This window comes from Balearica regulorum, chromosome 8, assembly GCF_011004875.1.
Source record: "Balearica regulorum gibbericeps isolate bBalReg1 chromosome 8, bBalReg1.pri, whole genome shotgun sequence".
In the NCBI taxonomy this organism is placed as follows: domain Eukaryota; kingdom Metazoa; phylum Chordata; class Aves; order Gruiformes; family Gruidae; genus Balearica; species Balearica regulorum.
In genome coordinates, this window is record NC_046191.1 from 4773965 (window position 1) to 4794018 (window position 20054).

Genomic DNA, 20054 nt, shown 5'->3' on the forward strand with positions numbered 1-20054 from the left:
GAGCTCAAAACCAAACAGTCCTGGAACAAGCTGCACGGATGCCTGCAACAGGAGCCTTTGCTTAGGTGGTGTAGTAGCCAGAAAAGTCTTCCGATGAAATCTGTTATCATGCAAACGTACTAAAAAAAAAGATTAATTTTAACAGCTTCCCTGAATTCTTAAAATAGCCACCACAATGAGCAGGGAGATCCTGCATCATTTTAATAATGGAATAACCACAGTTATTTCAGAGGACACTAAGGGTTCAAAACTGAGCATCCATGGCTATTTTTCTAAATTCTCATCCACGACAATGAATTAGTGGTCATGCCTTTTTTTGTCTCAGACAACAAGTCATGAAAACATGCACAATGCAGGCATAATCCAGTGAATGTTGCTATTCAAACTCACAAAGCCATTCACATAACACTAATACTGAAAAGATAACTTAAGATGTTTTGAATCTCCACTGAATGGATTACTGGTAGGTTTAAAAGCATGGCCTAGCACTATGAAAATTGGAGTCTACCTGTTTCAAGTGATGCAATTCTCAAAGTGGCTGACCTCTGTGTAACTGCAAACCAAAGCACCTTGGCAACTATGAAAAGTTCATTTTAATTTGTGTCCAAAAGTAGTTTTAGAACTTTTAATAGTAGTTAAAAATTGTGAACTGCTGCACTCACTTTGCAAGTTCTGGTTGTTTTATTTTCACCTTGAGAAGTCAAACACAAAAACTCCTTTTTAAGTGAAGCCATAACAGTTTAAAGATATAGCTCAGGATTTATTCAGTTTAATTTCTGACAGCTAACTAAGGTATCTAGGTTAGGAGGCACCACAGGTTCTCCTTATGGTTAACAGAAAAGCACAGGACTCTTCAGAGAGTGGTTCAGGTAAACTAAATTGCTAATTGGGAGGGCCCATGCCTCAGCAGTCTACTTTTTTAAGTTAGGAGCCTCTGGTCAGATAGGATGAAACCAGGGTCTAATGATTATCTGATTAGAATCCAGAGACACATCCTTTTACTAAACAGAAAAGTTCTGCAAACATCCACCTTGTGTTAATGATGAACAAATTTCCATATGCAAAGTTTTACTCTACTGCACCATATACACAATGTACACTCTTTTCTCCCTATACAAACACTAAGGTATCTCCAAACATTAACTGTTCAAAACTCCTCACAAGAAGTCATTAAAAACAAGACTCACTATGAACCCTCTAGTGGTGTCTCAGGGCCCCAATCAAGATACAATCTTTATCATGCTAAATAATCTCCACGTGTCTGACCCAAATACCTGAAGGGGAGAAAAAGAACCCTAATTCTCAAGGCAAAATCCATCTCTAGTTTTCTTGTTTGGCTTTGCTATCATACAGATTGTCTGTTCTCCCTGCTTCCTGACTGAACCAGATAAAGTATTTCTAAATATATATATTCTAATTAGTTAACTAAGTGTTTTTATATGCAAAATTACATAAAAACTATGTAAAGCTATACAGTAAGTATAGCTGACTTCAGGACTGACAGTACAAGAGTTTACGGTTAGTCAGCTACAGGTTTACTGACCAAAGCTAACCCTTGAAAAGTTAACAGCAAAGTTTCCTTCTTCAAATGATGGAACGTAAGCAGAAATTTAGTGGTCTTTGCCCAGGTTCCTTCTCCTTGAAGCAAAGATTTCTAACCAGTATCTTTCCAATGCAGCACATCTTTCTCTAATTTCCCACTACATCAGTTTTCAGGGCTGTGACCCGTGAAAAAGCAGGCTGCTTTTTCTCCATGCAGATTTATCTGCTTTTAATACATTAGCTTGGTTAGAAACTTCTGAATTTTATTTCCCACTTCTGCACTCCCAAAACCACCTAAGCTCAGTATATTTAGAGAAGTGCCCCTGACTAAGCTTCACAACTACTGACAGCTTTTGCTTCTGTGTAATTTTACGACAGTAACAAAGTTGACCAATTTGATTCTTACTCAAAATACTGATTGATAGTTACCAAAAAAAGCAGCACAAGTCCCAAAGATGCTGGAGATACCAGTTTTGGAAATCAGGCCACTGATAAATATTGGAAAGAAAACATGTTTAAAAATCACAGTATCTTCTTATGTTAGGAAACAGGAATGTCAGAATTTCCAGAGCAGAAAGAAAGAAAATGAGCAAGGGCAAAACATTTTGTCCCGAGAGACTTTTTTTTCTTATCAGGAATTTGCTTAGCCTCAGACTAAAGTTTTATTTTCATAAGAAAGTTACATAGCTCCAGCTCCTTAAAACTGATTGTTTCAAATTGGTACACGAGTATGCACAGTCTTACTTTTTTGACATAACTTGGGGTCTTGCTGGATGACCTCGAGTAGCTTTGTCTGTGGTGTTTTAAGAAGCTAGCAATAAAGCAGTTTAGGTTTATATGCCAGTTTGTGGGCTGCAGTAGCTAAGCAGTTGGCCACCGCTTCTACAAGGGCTGCTGCTGCCAGGCGAGCACTGACAGATCCACCTCCTGGCCTTAGGGAGCTCAGCTTTGATGTGTGTAAGCATTTGTTTCACACTGGTGCCAGCCTGAGCAGCCACCTTTCCCCTCCTCCTCTGCCTCTTCTTTTCCACTCCCCCATTTGCGCTGGTAGTGGTTTTTGGAATAGTGCAGGATACTTATTTTAATCTGCATTGCTTCCCTTATTCTGTTAACCACACAGCTCTACAAACACTTGAAATGATGGGGGGCAATAGGAGAGGTGGAACATAAATGCAGGTACAAGCAGTAGGGATGTGTCATCTTCTGAAAGAAATGCTCACCAGCAATCTTCAAATTACCACAGATTGAGTCAGAACTCTTAAATTCATTCTTCTTGATTTAAATTACACTACAAAAATGCCCAGGCAGATTTTGCACCAGTTTTACTAACTTAATTTGAATTCACACTTTTGGTTAAACAAGCTCAACTTCCCATATGGACAAACCTATAAAACGTGGTTTGACTTTCACAGTGAACATTTTTCATGCACCCATTAAGTTGAACGAGAACTGTAAGTACTTGGTATACCTGCTTATGAAACTGTTTTTGTTATATAACTAACTTTATGCATATATATTTAAAATTATTTAAGAGGGCAGTGAGGTTATTATTCAAAGTCTTATAAATGGAATTTCTTGCACATGTTCCTGATATTGGCTTTCCTGTCTGTTTTAAATTTACTTACAAAATACACTACCACACCCAAAATTAGTTTCAAGGTATTTCCCTGGCCCCCTATGTTCCCTGCATTATCACTCTTATGTGCAGAAATTGCTTCTGTGTTTTTCACTGGACAGGAAATGCCAGAGTGGCAATCTAAGAATGGCTTGGATTTTAACTTAACATTAATTGTTGTTGCTTCCACGGTTATGTGCCTCTGTGTTGAGTGTGGCAAGTTGGTTAACAAAATGCTCTCACAGCCATAATATTTATTTGGTACTAGCAAAGCCAGTTACATTTCCAATCAAACTCTAAAGGTAACAATGACAAAATATGGAGACAAAAGCAACAAAGTAATGAGCTCTGGGAAGGAAAGATCTTAGGAAGTTTCTCTTTCTGTTAGAAACAGCTCAATTCCCAGATCTGTTGCAAATTAGGAATACCAGCAGCTCAGTTGAAGAACAGGGCCGCCTGATTTTCTGTAGCCTTTCTAACGGTGTTCTCTCCTGAAATTTAGTTCTAAGTGTTTTGACATGTCCACAGTCCGATCGAAGATGAAAAAGCTAACATCGTCCCCTTTGGGAATATGCTGCCTATCATAGCACAGAAGTGCAGGCCCATCAACCTCTGAAAGCACGCTACTAAGGATCTCACCCTCTCCCTGCCTCTTTAGGAGGGTCTAACTGCTATGGTGCCAGTAGTGATCTAAGGGTATTAAGAAGAAATAAAACTCCTTGTCTTGTCCAACTGTATAGAAACAGAACAAGCAAGACCTAGCAATTAACATACAAAAATAAAACCAGATTCTTCAGTGTTTCTAGGGTTCAGCTGATATCACAACAGACAAGAGCACACAGTAAGTAATAAATTTCAGTTCAAATTCTACGTACAGCTTTACATGAGGAGCTACTTCATAGTCCCACATGTGATTTTCCATAACTGCTGTGTGAAGCACAAGGGAGATCTACAGTGCAGCAGAGAAGTACTGAACTTAATTCTCCTTTTTCCAGGCAGTCCATGTCTTGGCTTAAAAAACAAAACTGAAAAGCCCCAAACCAAAGAACTATGTCTTGGCCGAAATCCTCTCTCTGGTTTGGATCTTCAGAATAATACTGACTTCATGGAGACCCATGCTCTGATTTAAATGACTCTATGACTCCATTAGTCTATGAGTTAAAAAAGAGAAGTTTTTTAAGTATAGGTTGAAAACAAACAGAAACTCTCCATGTAGCCAATGAAAATTATCACTTTTGCCTATACAACCAAAAATTATTATCTATAATGATGAGGTCCAAAAATATATGAAAGGTTCTTTAGATTCATGAGAAGAGTCAGAATAGAAGTAGAGCTCACAAATACTGAGAATTTTTAATGGCTTTCTATTTCTTTTATTGTCATCCATCAGTATTTGCATAATCTAAAGCCTCTCACCTATGAACAGATACATTAAAATGTATTTTGATTCATTTATTAAACTATATTAAACTATATTTAAACATTGCTGTATTTTGATCTAAAACTGGAGTACTATGATTCACTGCACTACAAAAAACCTATCATTATTTAAGTTCATTTGCCTAATATATGCTTGCCATGCCTAACATCACAAGCCTCATCCTAATCTTAAACTTAGCTATTATTTGATACTTTATGCTCTGGGATTCCTTCCTGAAGTCTGAAACCTTAATTTAAGCCAGCTGTTCCACAGTAACTCAACATGTGTGGGATTTTTCCCTCTAAATGAAAAGGATAACTAGGATATTTTTTTTTTAAAGAGATATAATGTCCTTTGTGGGGTGGCTCCTTTTAAATAAAGACAAACTATCAAAGTTGGTTCACCTATGTAATATGTAAATGATCCTGTGCAACATAGGTGTATATGTTACTTTTGTGTTTTGACCATGTTATGGTTTAATTTACAAAATTATGTTGGCTTTTTTAGCTTTCCACTTTTACTGAGCTATACAGTTTGTTTGAAGCTGATAATTAACATGTGAATATTAATGTATTTGCCCTCTCAGCATCATGGTACGAGCCTGTTCTTTAAGGTAGTATCATACTGCTGACACTGAAGTTGATGTCCAGTAAAATCTCCTCCCAGCACAGTGGTAGTCCCACTGCCATTCACAGACTACTACCAGAGCGCCTATGGTGCACATGAATTGCTGTCTGTGGTAACCTGCTGTTTTGCCTCTGGGAGCGGTAGGGACAGAAGGGTGAGGAAGGTAATGGGTTAACCAGCATAAATGCACACAGGAAAGCCTATTTATCAAAGTTAAAGTACAAATACTGTATTGCAATTAATGTTATTTTGTTGAAGGACTGAAAAATGGGAGACATCCCTCATTCCGTTCTGAATCTGTTCTGTGAATATATATATTTTTTGCACTGAATATTTTAAAATACTTATACTGCATATAATATTTAATGCAATATATTGGTATGACAATTAAGCATATATATGCAACTATAAAGAAATTCTATATCCTGCTATTAGAAGCTCTTGGTTCTCTTATGTCCAATATAATATTCTAAACCAGTATTTTTTCTTCAAATTAATTTTCTTCTCAATAGCATACACTGAAGACTCTTGGTGTTCATGGGGGAGGGTGTATACATATACATATGTATCTATAGAATGCTAATGGTATATTATTAAAATACAGAAGATTTTATCATTGAAATATACAGTTTTTCAATACCATTTCGATCACAAGAAAATGGAAAATAGGCTCTAGAAAAAAAGCAGTGTCATACCAAATGCAATGGTATGTAAAGGGTTAAAAATCAACGCAGCATTTAAGAGTAACAGAACGTTTTCCTGCAAACTCCTTCTCTGGCGTGATCTAGGGGAAGGTCCAACTTAAGAGCTAGATGTTCATACAGGATTTCCTATGACTAATGCTATCAGCATTCAAAACTTTTAATTTAAAATCTGGGCATTACACACAGATAGGAAATTTACCATTTGAAATTTCTTATTCAAAAATGAATGGAAATTACTCTGATTTTCAGATTCATTTGCTGTGTGTAGCATGATAGCGTAAAATAAGGAAGTCACTAAGTGGCATATGCTGGGATTGCCTGCCAAGCTTTTACACAAGTCTTTTATATCTGGATAGGATTCACAGGAAGCTTGTACAGGAAGGCCTTTTCCTTCCTTATTTTTGAAAAGCTTTGTTGGATGGAAATTATGCCAGTGAGGGGAAGGGGGGAAAAACTACCATCCTGGTGGTTTTGGTGCCAATCCATGCAAAACTGAAAGTCGCATCTAGATGACATTAATGCAACCTGTTGTAAAATAAACTAACAAAAAGCAAGCCTACAGAGAGCAAAAAATGTTTAATAGTTTTTGATTTAAAAGATTCAAAAAGTAAGTAATACCGGTACGAAACCAAAACAGTATGGAAAGTGCAAATCTGAGATGTAATATGCTACTGTTAAGCTAAATTTGCCAATATTTCTAGCAAGCATGGCCATGTATACTCTTCAGTAGGTTTGCTCTGAATTCTATTGCAAGCTATGGCTGCTTCAGATAAATTTTAAATAGTGATATTTTATTGAATTAAACATGAAGGTACTAATATAGCTTGAGCTACAATATCCCTTCTTTCATTTCTTAATGTCATGTTGATCCCATTTTCATGATGCTGTATTAACTTTTAGTTAAAACTAAGCTTTCCCTATGTCTTGTGACACAAAGGAAAAAGAAGGTTGATTCTCTAGCTCATGTCTTTGCTTATTGTAGCTAATTCACCGTGCAAGTACCTGTTAAAAATCACTATTCTTTCCTTAATCTGGGTCTTCTAAAATCCCTAGTAGGCATATTACTATTCTATGTACTATTATGCTATACATATTGAGCCAGAGTTTGCTTTACTAGGAACTGTAACAGCAGAAAATATACCTACAGGCAGACTACAATGGGTCTAGATGCCTCTTCAGCATCTTCCACATCACTTGGTAGGAGTCCCAGAAAACACAATTTAACCCTGAGACTCTTGTAAACCCAGAACTACTATTTAGGCAAGGGAAAAAAACCCATCAAAACCAAACCTTAAGAACTTTCTCAAATAGGGAATGCTTCTACTGCACAGTAAAGGAGATCAAAGTTGTAAATGAGTGGGTTAATGATAGAGGAACAATGGTAGAAGTCGGAGACTCAAAAGACATAAGGTAGTAATATTCAAAGGATGAAGAGGAAAGTAGTACAGGGGACAATGGCAGACATCAAAAGCATTAGAAAGAATGACTGATGAGCATGCAGGTCTTGTAAAGACTGTTGGTGGAGGTGTGCAATTCTCTCCAGCTGGACATCAGAACCAAACATTCAGAGTATGAAAGCTATCATTAAAAAAAAAAAGGATGCTGGTATAATGAGTCAAGCTTGTGCTTTGTCCACAGAGTAGCTACGGCACAGGTAACAACCATACATATTCATCTCCTGTGAGAAAAGGCGTTCCTAGGGGAAAGAAAATCCATGCTGGTGTGTTTTCATTGCTCCTGTGACCAAAGCTAGTTTTAAAAAAAAAGCCTCTTTATGCAGCAAATATTTCTCTCTTCACAGTGCAGCAGACTACAGGAGTAAGGAATAAAAGAATTAGTTCCAGGAATGGGAATAGAGAAGTCTGAAATGAAAGCTCTGGTTCAGATGAGACTGCACATGATTTGCAAAGCGATGGAAACTGAGGGGGCAGCTAGGTCATGCCTTTCCCCTGCTGCATGAATCACTCTTTGAATGGAAATTTGAGTAGGAAGACATAATGGCTTGGGAACAAAGAGAGTTGCTGGAATATCACAGGTGCAGCTGAACAGAGAAGGATGTTTTGGGATATGCCAAGGAAAGCAAACACCATGAATCTGGAGGAGTTGTCAGGACTTTGTGATTTAGGGAGCTATCCAAATCAACAAGGGTATTTCTCACAGAGTCAAACAGACAGGAGAATAGCTGAGGGCCTGATTCAGTGTTCCAATTAATCAATTCCATAATGCTAAAGCATAAATCAGAATTCAGAAAAAGACAGGAAGTACTAATGTCCTACTAAAGTTTCCTGGAGTCAAACTCACACTCCACTGAGGCGCCTCTCTATAGTTAGATGTAGAATTATATACTTTGCTGAATTGGAACTAATGTGAGGTGCAGGAATCCAGATCCTGACATAGAAGACGACACATACATTCTGGGGGAACCAAAATAAGTCAGTCAAAGCCAGAGGATTCAAACAGAAGACAGGGGAAGCTGTCAGAACTGGAAAGAGGAGATAACACATGAAAGAATCAACTCTATATGCACCAGAAAACCCTCTAGCAATGAGAAATACTGTGAAACTGAACAAAAGGTACTCACCAAGTTACAGACTTGTGAACAGATTAAAACACTAAGAAGATAGAAACAATTACATGCCTACGATTTTCTAGCATTGCTATACTAGGAAAGTTAAATTTCATTTTGATGTACAACAAACATGAACTGAATGCAAGTGAAAATCCAAGATGATTTTAACTAGTTGATGAGCACAGAGTACAAATGAATTATAATAAAGGTAATCAGAAAAAAAAAAGGAAAAAAAATGAAATGCTTCCGTATCTTTTTCCAGAGCAAAGAAGGAAGATGTACTGGTAATAGATATCTGAGTAGTAAGACAAGTAGAATTTAAATGTTATATTTTAGTAATTTAATATGAAATAACCAACTTACTTCTTCTCTAAATATAAAATTCTGGACAAAGAAAAAAGTAATGAAGACAAGCTAAACCAGCACTGCCAGGCAATCTTTCTTAATCCTGAATTGCCTTGCTTTTCCATACTGCAGTGAGCAATGCTATTGAAAAAACTGAGAAGCAAAGAAGTAATGTAAGAACTAGTCACTCAAGACTCACAAATAAGCTTGCACAGAATTTTTTTTAAATGGTGCTAATTATTATCAGTCTTCTGTAAAACTATGACAATAAGAAAAACCTAACGGACTCACAATGATATAGCCACTTCCCAGGCTCAGAGAGCAGGGAACACAGGAACCATTTTCAAGGTAAACAAAGAAACGAGAAACAAAGCTAGAATATTAAGAAAAAAAAATAAAATAAAGCTTATAGAGGCCTGAAATGACAGCTGTGGAGAAGGCAACAGATGCAGGAAATCTTCTCCATTGTATTACAAGCAGTCTATCAGGAAGACCAATTAGATTCAGCCAGGCCCAACTGTTTCAACTGCCCTCTAAACAGGTTCAAAGAGGGAATTAACTGAGCCTCTATTCACTACTATCTGCTCTCCCACTTACAAGACTACAGTATCTTTTTTGCTGCCGGTGGCATTACTAGAAACTAAAGCTTACTATCACTAACTCAGAAGACATATTGCATTTTTTACAGACTACTTATAATTTTTCTTACCAGAATAAAAAAAAAATATTGGTATTGTTTTCCACAGCGAATTGAAATAAGTTTTAGATTTCTAAAAATCTAAAAAACAGCTGTGGAACTAAAATAAATGGATTTCAAGATTCTTTTGACACAATAAATAAAATTTATATACATTTTACTGTAAATGGATTCCTCAGAGAGGGCAAAATTTCTAACTGTGTGTGTGTAGACTTCATTAGCAAGACATTGTTTAGGTAAATATCTCTACTATGTCTGGTGCTTGACGTCTAACTGCAATAACTTAATAAATTACAGCAATTAAAACTGGTTTGTGATAAAACATTATTTCCCTTAAAAGTCATATTAGTCTCTAGTCATATCTACAACATTTTATAATCAGTAAGAACAAAATTCTGCTTGCGTACTGGTGTAAAGTCAGAATAGTTTTTCACAAATTACACCTACAAAGCAGATTTGGCCAAAAGGCTTCTGTGGGAGATGCAGTGGCACCACCGTATTCACCTTCTGGGAGTAATGCTGCCAGTAAGGTTAGCCTGATGAGTACAGGGGTGTAAGGAGGATCTTGGTCGTCAACAGTTAAAGAACTTCTACAAAGTATTTACTTCTGTAAGATTTCACTGACAGAGTGTATGTTCCTGACTCAAAACCACAAGGGCTTGTTTGGTTTAAAATGGAAAAAAAATCTGCCCATTGTGGAGAAAAAACCTGGCGCTGTCTCCATTTGGTTTTGCTGATCCTTGAAGCTGCCTCAGCATTTAGTAACTTAATACTTTTACATCATTTACATTTTATGCTAATGATATGAGGGCTAGCATTTTGCCATAACTGCTTTCTATTAGTGTTGGTCTGAAAGGACACAGTCAAATTTCTAAAATTATAAGATAAAATTCATGACACTGATACAACTTCAAGCCAATTAATTGGCAAATGGTATCTCCTCATTAGTAAAATCAGTATTAATGACTAGGTTTAGTCAATAGATTAACAGGCAAATTAGGTCTTAAATTTAAATTAAGCTTGTGACAGTAAAGACTTCTGCAGAACACATGTATAGAAAGAACTAGTAATACTTATCACTTAGACACAAAGATTGTAATATTTCTTTTTTTACTTTTCATTATGAAAATTACAGTAACTAAATACATATTTCATCATACTACCACTAACATTTTTTCTGTTTGTTGCAAACCAACTTTTATTTATTATGTTCTGAAACAAGAACATTGCTTTTCCTTAGCTCTGTGAAGCTAAATTAGCAAACTTTTTTCCTTCTACCTCCACCACATAGCTTCTCAGAAAACTACCTGGCAAGTAATTCCATGAAGAACTTTGGAAAAATACTTAAATCTAACTGTTCAAAAACCTGAATGGCAAAAAATCGTTTCTAAGTTGCTTGGTCACTCTTCTTAAACTTCACTAATACATGCATAGTAAACTGAAAAACAATCCTAATCCTGAGTTATGTATGTTAAGCCTCATTTCTACAGTTCGATCCAGAAAGACAGCCTGCTCTATCAGCATTTACAGCCACCAGTGGCACTTTGTAGATGTGCATTATCCATTTACAATGGTTGGGAACTTTATAAAAGTACATGCTAATCTTTGGAAAAAAGAACATTTTACTTTGTACAGGTGCAGCACTTAGCACAATCTTCATTTCTTTATACTTGAGGAAATAGTGCTGTAGTGTTGGGATAACATTGTGACTTGTATTGGAAATAGAATAAAATACCTGAATTATTATATCAGCTGTTGTATTATTACTTAGCATTTTGAAAGCATCCATGAATAGTGGACAAAGCTGGGAAGCTGTGTCTTCTGCAAGGTACCTCTTTCAAGTACAGGGCCAGGCACAGGACTCCGCAAGGGTGGTTATGCCCTGCCAACACATAAGTTACAGAGAAGATAAGATAGGAGCCTAGTCTGAGATGCAAAATGTGAGACTGGACAGATCAGCTTTCCTCTCCCTCCAGGAGGCCCCCGTTGTGTGTGCCAGTACCACTCAGAGGACGGCACTACTCTAGGGAACACCTCACATTTAAATACCAGCCAGGGTAGAGATTTCTCAGCAGCAGGAAGGCCCCAAGCCTAGTCTCTACAGAAATATGACTAACACAAACAAGATCGCTCTGCGCCAAAGCTCCCCTTTTGACTTCCCTAATTTAATACAGTTAATCTTTAGGCAAAACTAAGCATTACATTTTGTCTCTTTTGCAGACATTCTGACTCGTCAGCTTCTCTTCCAGTGTTATAATAAGTCAAGTACCTCTAATCATCATCATGAACACTTCCAACACTGCTGTTCCTCAATCTAGCTATACCTAAATATAATTCAACCTCAACCAGCTAGGCCACACTTAGATTTCTGGTTATCCAAAACAAAGCTTTATTCCTGAGCCATGCTTATTAATGAGAATGCCTTGATTACCCTGATCTATTTCTCCATCCCTCATGATGTTTAGATAACGAAGTTGGCTTTATTATCTCTTACAGACTAGTTATTCTACAGCGAGATATGTTCCCAATAAACAGTTGGCATTACTGCAAACAATTGTCTTAAATGAAATTAAAGTACACATTGGGAAACATAAAAATATCACGGTGAGTGAAACCATCTTATTAATGTTTGGCTTTCCATCAATTTTATCAAGAAAATGCCCTAGAGAACATAAGAAGTTACTGGAAGTCATTCAGTTGCATTACATGCAGTTTCAGCAGAAGACAGAAACCACAGCTGCAGGCTCCAGGCTCAGGGTGGGAAAGTCTCGGTGGAGAAATGGTGACCTCTACAGGTACCTCACTCCCACGGCCACGTCACCTCACAGGTTCATTTAACATGTGCAAGGTGTAGTTTGGGTTGCTTTCATCGTTGAAAAATTAAATAGAGAAAATTAAATGTCTATTTGGTGATGACATAGCAATATAAAATAAGCCAGAAAACACAGGCACGTGTTAATTTAAGAAATAAATGCTCGTCTTTGAGAAGTCAGAAAACAATACTTCAAAGGACAAAAACTTCAAAGCACTCTATAACTTCAAAGCACTGCACCAACATTAATAAACATTTAGGACATGTCTGTGAGGTAGAAAAAAATTTCCTTTTTAAATGCTTGTGTAAACAGGGCACAGAGATTAAGTGATTTGCCCAAGGACACAAGTTAGTAGCAAAAACTGAGATTGCACGTCAGAAATAACTGGCTCAAGCCTCCATTCTCAGACCAGCTACACCTAGATTAAAACAGTGAGCAGATGCTCCCTATATGGACACTTACTCAGCAGAGGCCAAAACAGAGATCTTTCCTATCAATAGTATCACCACCAAGTTGTTTTCAGCCTCCCACAAAGTCAGTGCTCAGCATATCTAGATCTATCTGAATTAAGGTAATCTTACGTGTACACAGAGCCTTACTTCTGCATTTAACAGTGATACTAGAGCTTAAGTGGCCTATGTGAAGATTTTCAGTATTTCTATGTCATGCCAACGACTCACTACAGGCTTCTTCACAACACACTAGACTAAAATACAAACAGTACACCTACAGCATGACATTTCTCTGATGACACCACCTGCACTAGTACCAATCAGAATTTTTTACCACAAACTTCTAGAGTAAAACATAAAATTCCTCAATAAAGCATATAAGCTGATTTGCTACATATCCCTGCTATATACCCATACTGCTGAACACAAAGATCCTTAAATGCTATCTGACAAAGAAGACAGAAGCAAACCCCATCATTTTATTTTCAAAATAACCTAATAAGGAACAGTCCTTGGATACGTGGAGCTAAAGATGCCAGCAGAAATAAAAGTGGCCTGTGAAATATTTAGCAAGAAAAAAAAAAAATCCCCTTATGCCCCCCAGACAACAAATAAATGTAAAAGATAACAAAGAAAGCCAAAGATTTGCTATTTCCTCTCTCCAACTTACTTCTTTTCCCAGATCTTTAGTAATATTAATTTTTGCCATTCTTATTTTTAATTAAGAGCTTCCTGGTGATCCCACGCATTTGTGGTCTCATGCACTTTCACTTCTCTAAAACATTTATATGTCAAATAGAGTTAGTAAGTTAAAGAGATATAAACAAAAAGCATGCTTCAAATAGCCAATTCTGAATCTCTTCTCAACTGTTTAGGTTTTTAATCTTCTTGTGAAGTCGTTGTTGGAAAAGGCTTAATTCTAACAGTAGTTAAAATACTAATTAAAAAATAAAGTCTTTAAAAACATAATTTCTAAAAATGAATCTATACAACAAGCTTCCAAAATTTTCTTTTCAAATTATTCTTAAGACAGAATGTCCTCGTAAGTCACATACTTATAATGAAGAATTTTTTTAAAAATGGATAATTATATTCTGAAGACTGTGATTTGCAGCTAGTAACAAGTAATTTGCTGCATATTATTTTCCCAAAATAAAGTCTCACAGTGGCTCTGAAAGAGATGCTGCCTGCAAATATTGTTCAAATGTTCCTCCTCAAGGCCAGTTAGGAGTACTGCACCCTTTCATTTGAACTGTTTACTAGTAAAATTTCTGTATTCAGAACAGTAGGAAATTACTGCCATAGTAATAGACTCTTACAGAATACCCCAATTTCTGTTTTTAAATTTTTCAGAAGTTCCAAAAATTCTTGTGCTGTCTATATTAATGACACTGCTCTGCACTCACGTAACTTCTATTGCCAGAAATCAAAACTTTCCTGTGAAGGTAATCAAGTATTGCTATCTCTGTTTTGCATGGGAACAATAATAATGATGACATAAAGATCCCATTTCACCAAACTTTAAGTAAGGACTATTACTTTACTCAAGAAAGGGACAGATATTCAGTACTTTGTTAAGTCAAATGTGAAGACTAAATAATTTGCAGATCACAGATGGAGTCATTAGCAGATATGGGAACACAATCTGACTCCCTACAATAAACCATAGTTTTCCATGTTATGTGTTAACAATCATTAACTAAATGACAAAGGTTTTGATATTCTTGGTATAGTGCCCTTCTCTGCATTTCAGAGGAATAACTGGGCTCCTAAATTGGCTGTCAAATTTGCTGACTTGGTAACTGGCTGGCTTTCAAAATATGTATTAAAAGTCTTGCTTTTCCCGGCTATTTCTTCAATAAATCTTTTATTTTAATAGAATAAGCTTTGCAATCTTACTTATAAAACTAATGTCAACACAAAAAAATTAAAAATCTTATCAGTCACATTGTACATACTATTAAAGAAAATACATGCAAAGGCAGCAGAACCCAACAGAAAGGGCACTGAACTAAGAAACAGATGGCAAATTTTCCCATTTGCTTAAAGTCAAACTTTCAGCTTTTTAGCTCATTTTACTTCTAGCTCTTACAGAACTCTCTAATCTCAATTTCTCTCTCAATTGGTTTCAAAATGTGTAGATGATCATTATTTTATTTCCTTCTCTCCATATGGAATTCTAACACCAATAAGTTAAATTAATTACAACTAGATCCAAAGGTCCTACACCCATATTGAAGACTATACATATTCACAGATTTGAAGCTCTATTTAATTATAATTTAGATGTTGCATACTGAATCACATGCCTTGATCCACCTCACGTAAAAGAATTAAGTTCCAGACAGGCTCTGGGTTACAGCAGGAATGACAAGCTAAATAGCCTTTAAGTTATATATACCTCATAGACTGAAGTTGTAAATCATATTAGGAAGGCTGGATCACTTTTTATAACTAGCTGCTTATACAGTTTATTTTTATCTAGGTCTTTATGTTTGTATTTCCTTACATTACAGGGCTTTCACCTACACAGCTGGCAATGTGTACTCTTTCATTTCAGATCATACAAGGTATGTCATCATGGCAACAGTAACTATGCTGTGGATTTTCTTTTGTCATGTTTAATGGACTGGTCATTTAGGCACCTACAAAAAACCAGCCTGGCCAGAGGAATTCGATAAACAAATACCTTCTATTCAAATATCAGATTCACAAAAGCATTTTTTTCTCTCTAATTATGCATAAAAAATCTGGAAGAAGTCTTCCAAGTGGAATATCTTTACTTATCACAGATTTTTGTTTTGTTATTAAACTTCTGTTGTTGCTAAGGAAGAACAGAGAAGATCAAAGGACTTCTAACAACTAGAAAACCAAAGGTGAGGGAGTTTTGACTTCTTTCTCATTCTTTAAAGATTTATCACTGAACTACAATCGTTGTTGGATCATAGTTCTATGAAAAGAATGTGTGAAATGATGTGATCCTGCTTTGCTGTTTCATATTTAACTTCAAACATCAAACAATAGCTCAATTCACTTTTTGATTAGCAACATGATCACGCATTCAACTATCCTGTTTACAAATCCATATGCAATTGAAGTCCTAAGAACTAAAAAAGAAGAGCTAGTAGAAGGCATAAATGACCCAGACCATCTTCTGAACTGGCTGATAAACAATGGTATTTTTACCCCAGAAAAAAAGATGGTCATGAGTTTCTACAGGACACGAACAGAAAAGAACTCTCGAGTATTAGACATACTAATTTCTCAAGGTGAACGAGCCTGCAGGCTCTTTTTTTATGCATGTTTAAAGCAAGTGGAGCCAAAACTTTATAGCAAGATGAGAAAATATGTCAGCGAAGTAAATGAAAGCATTGGAGATGCTAGAAGACAATTGGTAGGATATTTACTCGAAAAAGATAAGGTTTGGTTTGAAAATAGTGGTGAATGGCATCAGGAAAAAAAAGACAGTCCTGGAAGAAAAAAGCAAGAACAGACTATTAAGAAGAAAGGAAAAAACCCTCAACTTTCGAGGACAGCAAAACCTAGAAAAGATCATGCTGATGTTGGCATCTTTGAAGCAGTCGCTAAAGGCTATCTGTCTGAGTTAGAGAAAACACTGAAAGATAGTGATATCAGTGCACTAAACTCTTCAAGTGAAACTCTTCTGCATGTTGCAGCTGCTAATGGGCATTTAGCAATAATGGAATATTTGATCAGCAAAGGTGCAAAGATACATGTAAAGGACAAAAAAGGAAGAACAGCACTGCACACGGCTGCTGAACAAGGCCATGGTGATGCAGTGAAAGTGCTTCTGCGATGTGGTGCTTATATGTACAGTTTGGATACGGAAGGCAAGACACCACTTCATTTGGCTGCACAGAATCACCACAGTCACATATTGAAGATGCTCCTAAAAAAAGAGGCAAGAAACTACAGGAACCAGCACAACTTTTTGCACATGGCAGCTCTTAAAGATGACAGCAGTCTGGCAAAAATGCTTTTAAAGGCTGGTGCCTCTGTTGATGGAAAGGATGAAAGAGGTCAGACTGCTCTCAGTTATGCTGTTTCTCAGGGGGCTGAAAATACTGCAAAAGTACTACTAGAAGCCGGAGCCAGTGTTGATTCCAACCTGGCCGAAAGAGCTTTCCACAGCAACCACCCATCCATCTTCAAAATACTACTAGAATATTCTAAAGACTTGTCGTCTGACATAATGGAGTCAGCTCTTTTTAGAGCTGTACAGAAAAATCTGCATGGTATTGTAGCAGCTTTAATTGACAGAGGTACAGATATAAATGCCTACAATGAAATGCAGTACACTCCTTTACTCCTGGCATGTGAAAGAGGCAAAGCTGAATCAGCAGAAGTTCTAATCGAAAAGGGAGCAAACTTCAGAATAAAGACGCCTGCTTCAGACACAGCTTTGCACTTGGCCGTTCAAGCTGGGGCTGCTTCCATCGCAAATCTGCTTCTGCGCAAAGGGATGGAAATGAACCTTATGAACCAAGCCAGTGAAACCCCACTCCATGTTGCTGCACTTCATAATAAAGAATCATTAGTTGGCCTTTTAGTTAATGCTGGGGCCAAAATTAATGCTGTCACTAAAGAGTTTGTTACTCCCTTGCATATTGCAAGTCAAAGAGGTAACACTGATGTTGCCCAACAGCTGTTGAACCACAACGCCAATGTTAACGTTAAGGATAAGCAGTCAAAATCACCTTTACATTTTGCTGCTGAAAGAGGAGACAAAACCATGGTAGAGATGCTTCTGAATGCTAACGCTGACCCCAACGCACAAGACAAGGAGAAAAAGACTCCTCTGCACACTGCAGCTGCGAGAGGATATTTCAGTATCATGAAAGTTCTGTTAGCTAAAAAAGGAAGATTTGGAGCTAAGGACATGGATGGATGTACTCCGATGCACTATGCAGCCATCACAGGAAACACAGAGATTGTAAAAATTCTTCTGACTTCAGGGAAAAATAAAAATATCGATGACAGAAACATTTGGAGAAAGACCGCACTGCATATTGCAGCAGAACATGGACACAGTGACTTGATAAACCTATTGCTGAGCTACGGGGCAGCCATTAATGCCTTAGACAGCAACAAGGATACTCCATTGCACTGTGCATGCAAAGCTGGTCATTTCAATGCTGCGCATTCCCTTGTAAACTGGTCACAAGGAGAAAAAGCAAACTTACTAGCTGCTAATAGTCTCAAAAAGACCCCATTGCAAGTAGCAGAATTTAATAAAACAGAAAATCAGGCTCAAATTGTAACACTTTTGAAAAAGAAAATGTTAATAACAAAATGAAGATATAAAGCAAAAACCTCTAAATTTAAATGCAATTTTCTTTTAAAGTAATTTGGGTAGTGTCATTGCCCAGTATAATTGAGCGTTGTGTTAGGAAAGGCAGAATTAAGTTAGCAATCAAAAAAAAAAAAAAAGGATCTTAAAGACACTGCTGATTAGTCTTTTGCTCTTCTCACAAATCTCAAACTTGGAACCTCTTCAAAAAGCACCAGTCTTAAACACATTGTGTATGACCTTCTCTAGTATAAATCAAGACTTGAAAAAAAAAAAGAAAAAGATAAAAAATAACTTTTCATACATCTGTGAATAGTAGCCTGTATGGAGAGCTTAGTGAAGCATTGTTTGGTAAAATCACATTTTTAAAAAGCCATCTGTTATCACTAAGGAGACATCTGTATCCTCGAGGATATAGAACATAGAGATGTTGGAGCAGATAACACTAGTTTTGTTTAGCTTAGGCAGACCTAGCTGCAGAGCGCTGCCAAAAAGGACTGATCTGCCCTCCCTTTCAGTCCAGCCATGCATGCCTGCTCTAGATTGTACGTGTGAGCTGATCCAACTTATGCCACAGCTATAACTGAGCAAAGGAGAGAAGCAGGGTAGCAAACAGCCGAACAGCACTGGCTCTCCTGAGGGTAATGCAGTATTAGCTAGGTTTATGCTGATTACAGTATTGCTCTCTGAGCTAACTGGAGATCAGAAGGCATCTCCCTGCAAATTTACTAGCGTGGGGTTGCTCTGCTCTAGATTTACTAGACCAGCTCCCCATGCTAATAAATCCTATCAAGAGGCTTGGTGTAAACCAGCTAGAGTAGTGTGTGCCCAAAACTTCACTAACACCATGATGTTTGTTTTCAGGATGCTATTATGTGCTACACTGACATTCAGTTCTGGGCTGGACCCTCTTTAGACTTTGCTATATTATACTCTATGACATGGCATCAACAGATCCCGAGACTCTAACAATTATTTTTCGTTCTATCTTTCATGATACCATTTGTCTTGGTTTTGCATTTTTCAGTAGATATTATGAAAACAATCATATTTGGTGTTTATTAATTTCACTTTCAAATTAATTCCAGCACAAAGATGAAATGTTCAGAATAAAAAGGTTGCAACAGAGTTTATTGGTTCAGAATATTTGTACTGTCATCTCTTAAAACATAAACACTTTCTGAGTCGACAGAAGGTTCTCTGTGGTCACTTTGTACATCATGACAATCAACCCTCAAGGTTCTTCACGCTTCCCTTCAGTATAAGACTGGAAGCCCAACCACCATGAAGCGTCAAATACTTCTTGTGAAATGAAACACAGATTTAAGAACGCTTGAGGATACACCCGTGATTTTTATAGCCATGTTACAACACAACCTGCACAACACCCTGCTGCCGTCATCTTCTAGATGAATGAAAAGGCATGACCGCATGCTTGGAAGTACATAGAAAGAGGCTAGCAAACCCGACACCTGCAGCACGATACACAGAAATAAGCGTCCCTCTTCGGCCAGCGCATCACACTTGCCGGGCTCATCCTGGGCACTCCCCCAGGGCGCTTCGGAAGCCGCAAGCGAGGAAAGGCGAATCACCAGGCGGGTTTCCACCCGCCCCATGGCCCTGAGGCACGGCTTCCCTCTCGGGGCGCTCCCTCTCCACAGCGAGCGGGGCAGCCCGAGGAGCAGCACCCACCTGGGCGCGCGGCCTGGGCGGGCTCCAGCCTCCCTCTGTCGCGACCCGCTCTTCCCCCTCACGCTAGCGGTTCCCCTCAGCCCCCGCGCTCTCCCACCCTTGCCTGAGATCACCCCTCTCCCCTCCGCTCGCGTCCTAGAAGCCGTCCCTCAGCGCCCGGCTCGCCCTCAGCTGCCCCCTGCGCGCCCCGCCTACCCCAGCGCCATCTCTCCACCTCCGCCCCGGTTTCTCCTCAGGGCGCAGCTTCACTGAGGGCTGCTGCGCACG

The 20054-nt window shown here is 37.8% G+C and overlaps 2 protein-coding genes across 8 annotated transcripts in view; one reads left to right on the top strand and one right to left on the bottom strand.

The window, feature by feature from the left end:
* The window catches only part of FGGY (FGGY carbohydrate kinase domain containing), a 320610-nt gene extending 300557 nt beyond the window's left edge, over nucleotides 1-20053 (bottom strand). For 4 of the 7 annotated variants that reach the window (XM_075759257.1, XM_075759256.1, XM_075759259.1 and 1 more), the window contains exon 1: nucleotides 19983-20044. The gene's annotated coding sequence lies outside the window, so the exon portion shown is untranslated. Of the gene's footprint in view, nucleotides 1-19982 lie in introns of all 7 variants that reach the window. The other 3 variants (XM_075759271.1, XM_075759272.1, XM_075759269.1) reach the window with 2 other exon arrangements.
* LOC104636703 (CARD- and ANK-domain containing inflammasome adapter protein) lies at nucleotides 15834-18101 on the top strand. Its single transcript, XM_010303936.2, has one exon. It carries the CDS (start codon nucleotides 15834-15836, stop codon nucleotides 18099-18101), a length of 2268 nt encoding a protein of 755 aa, XP_010302238.2.
* Nucleotide 20054: the final 1 nt, after the last annotated feature.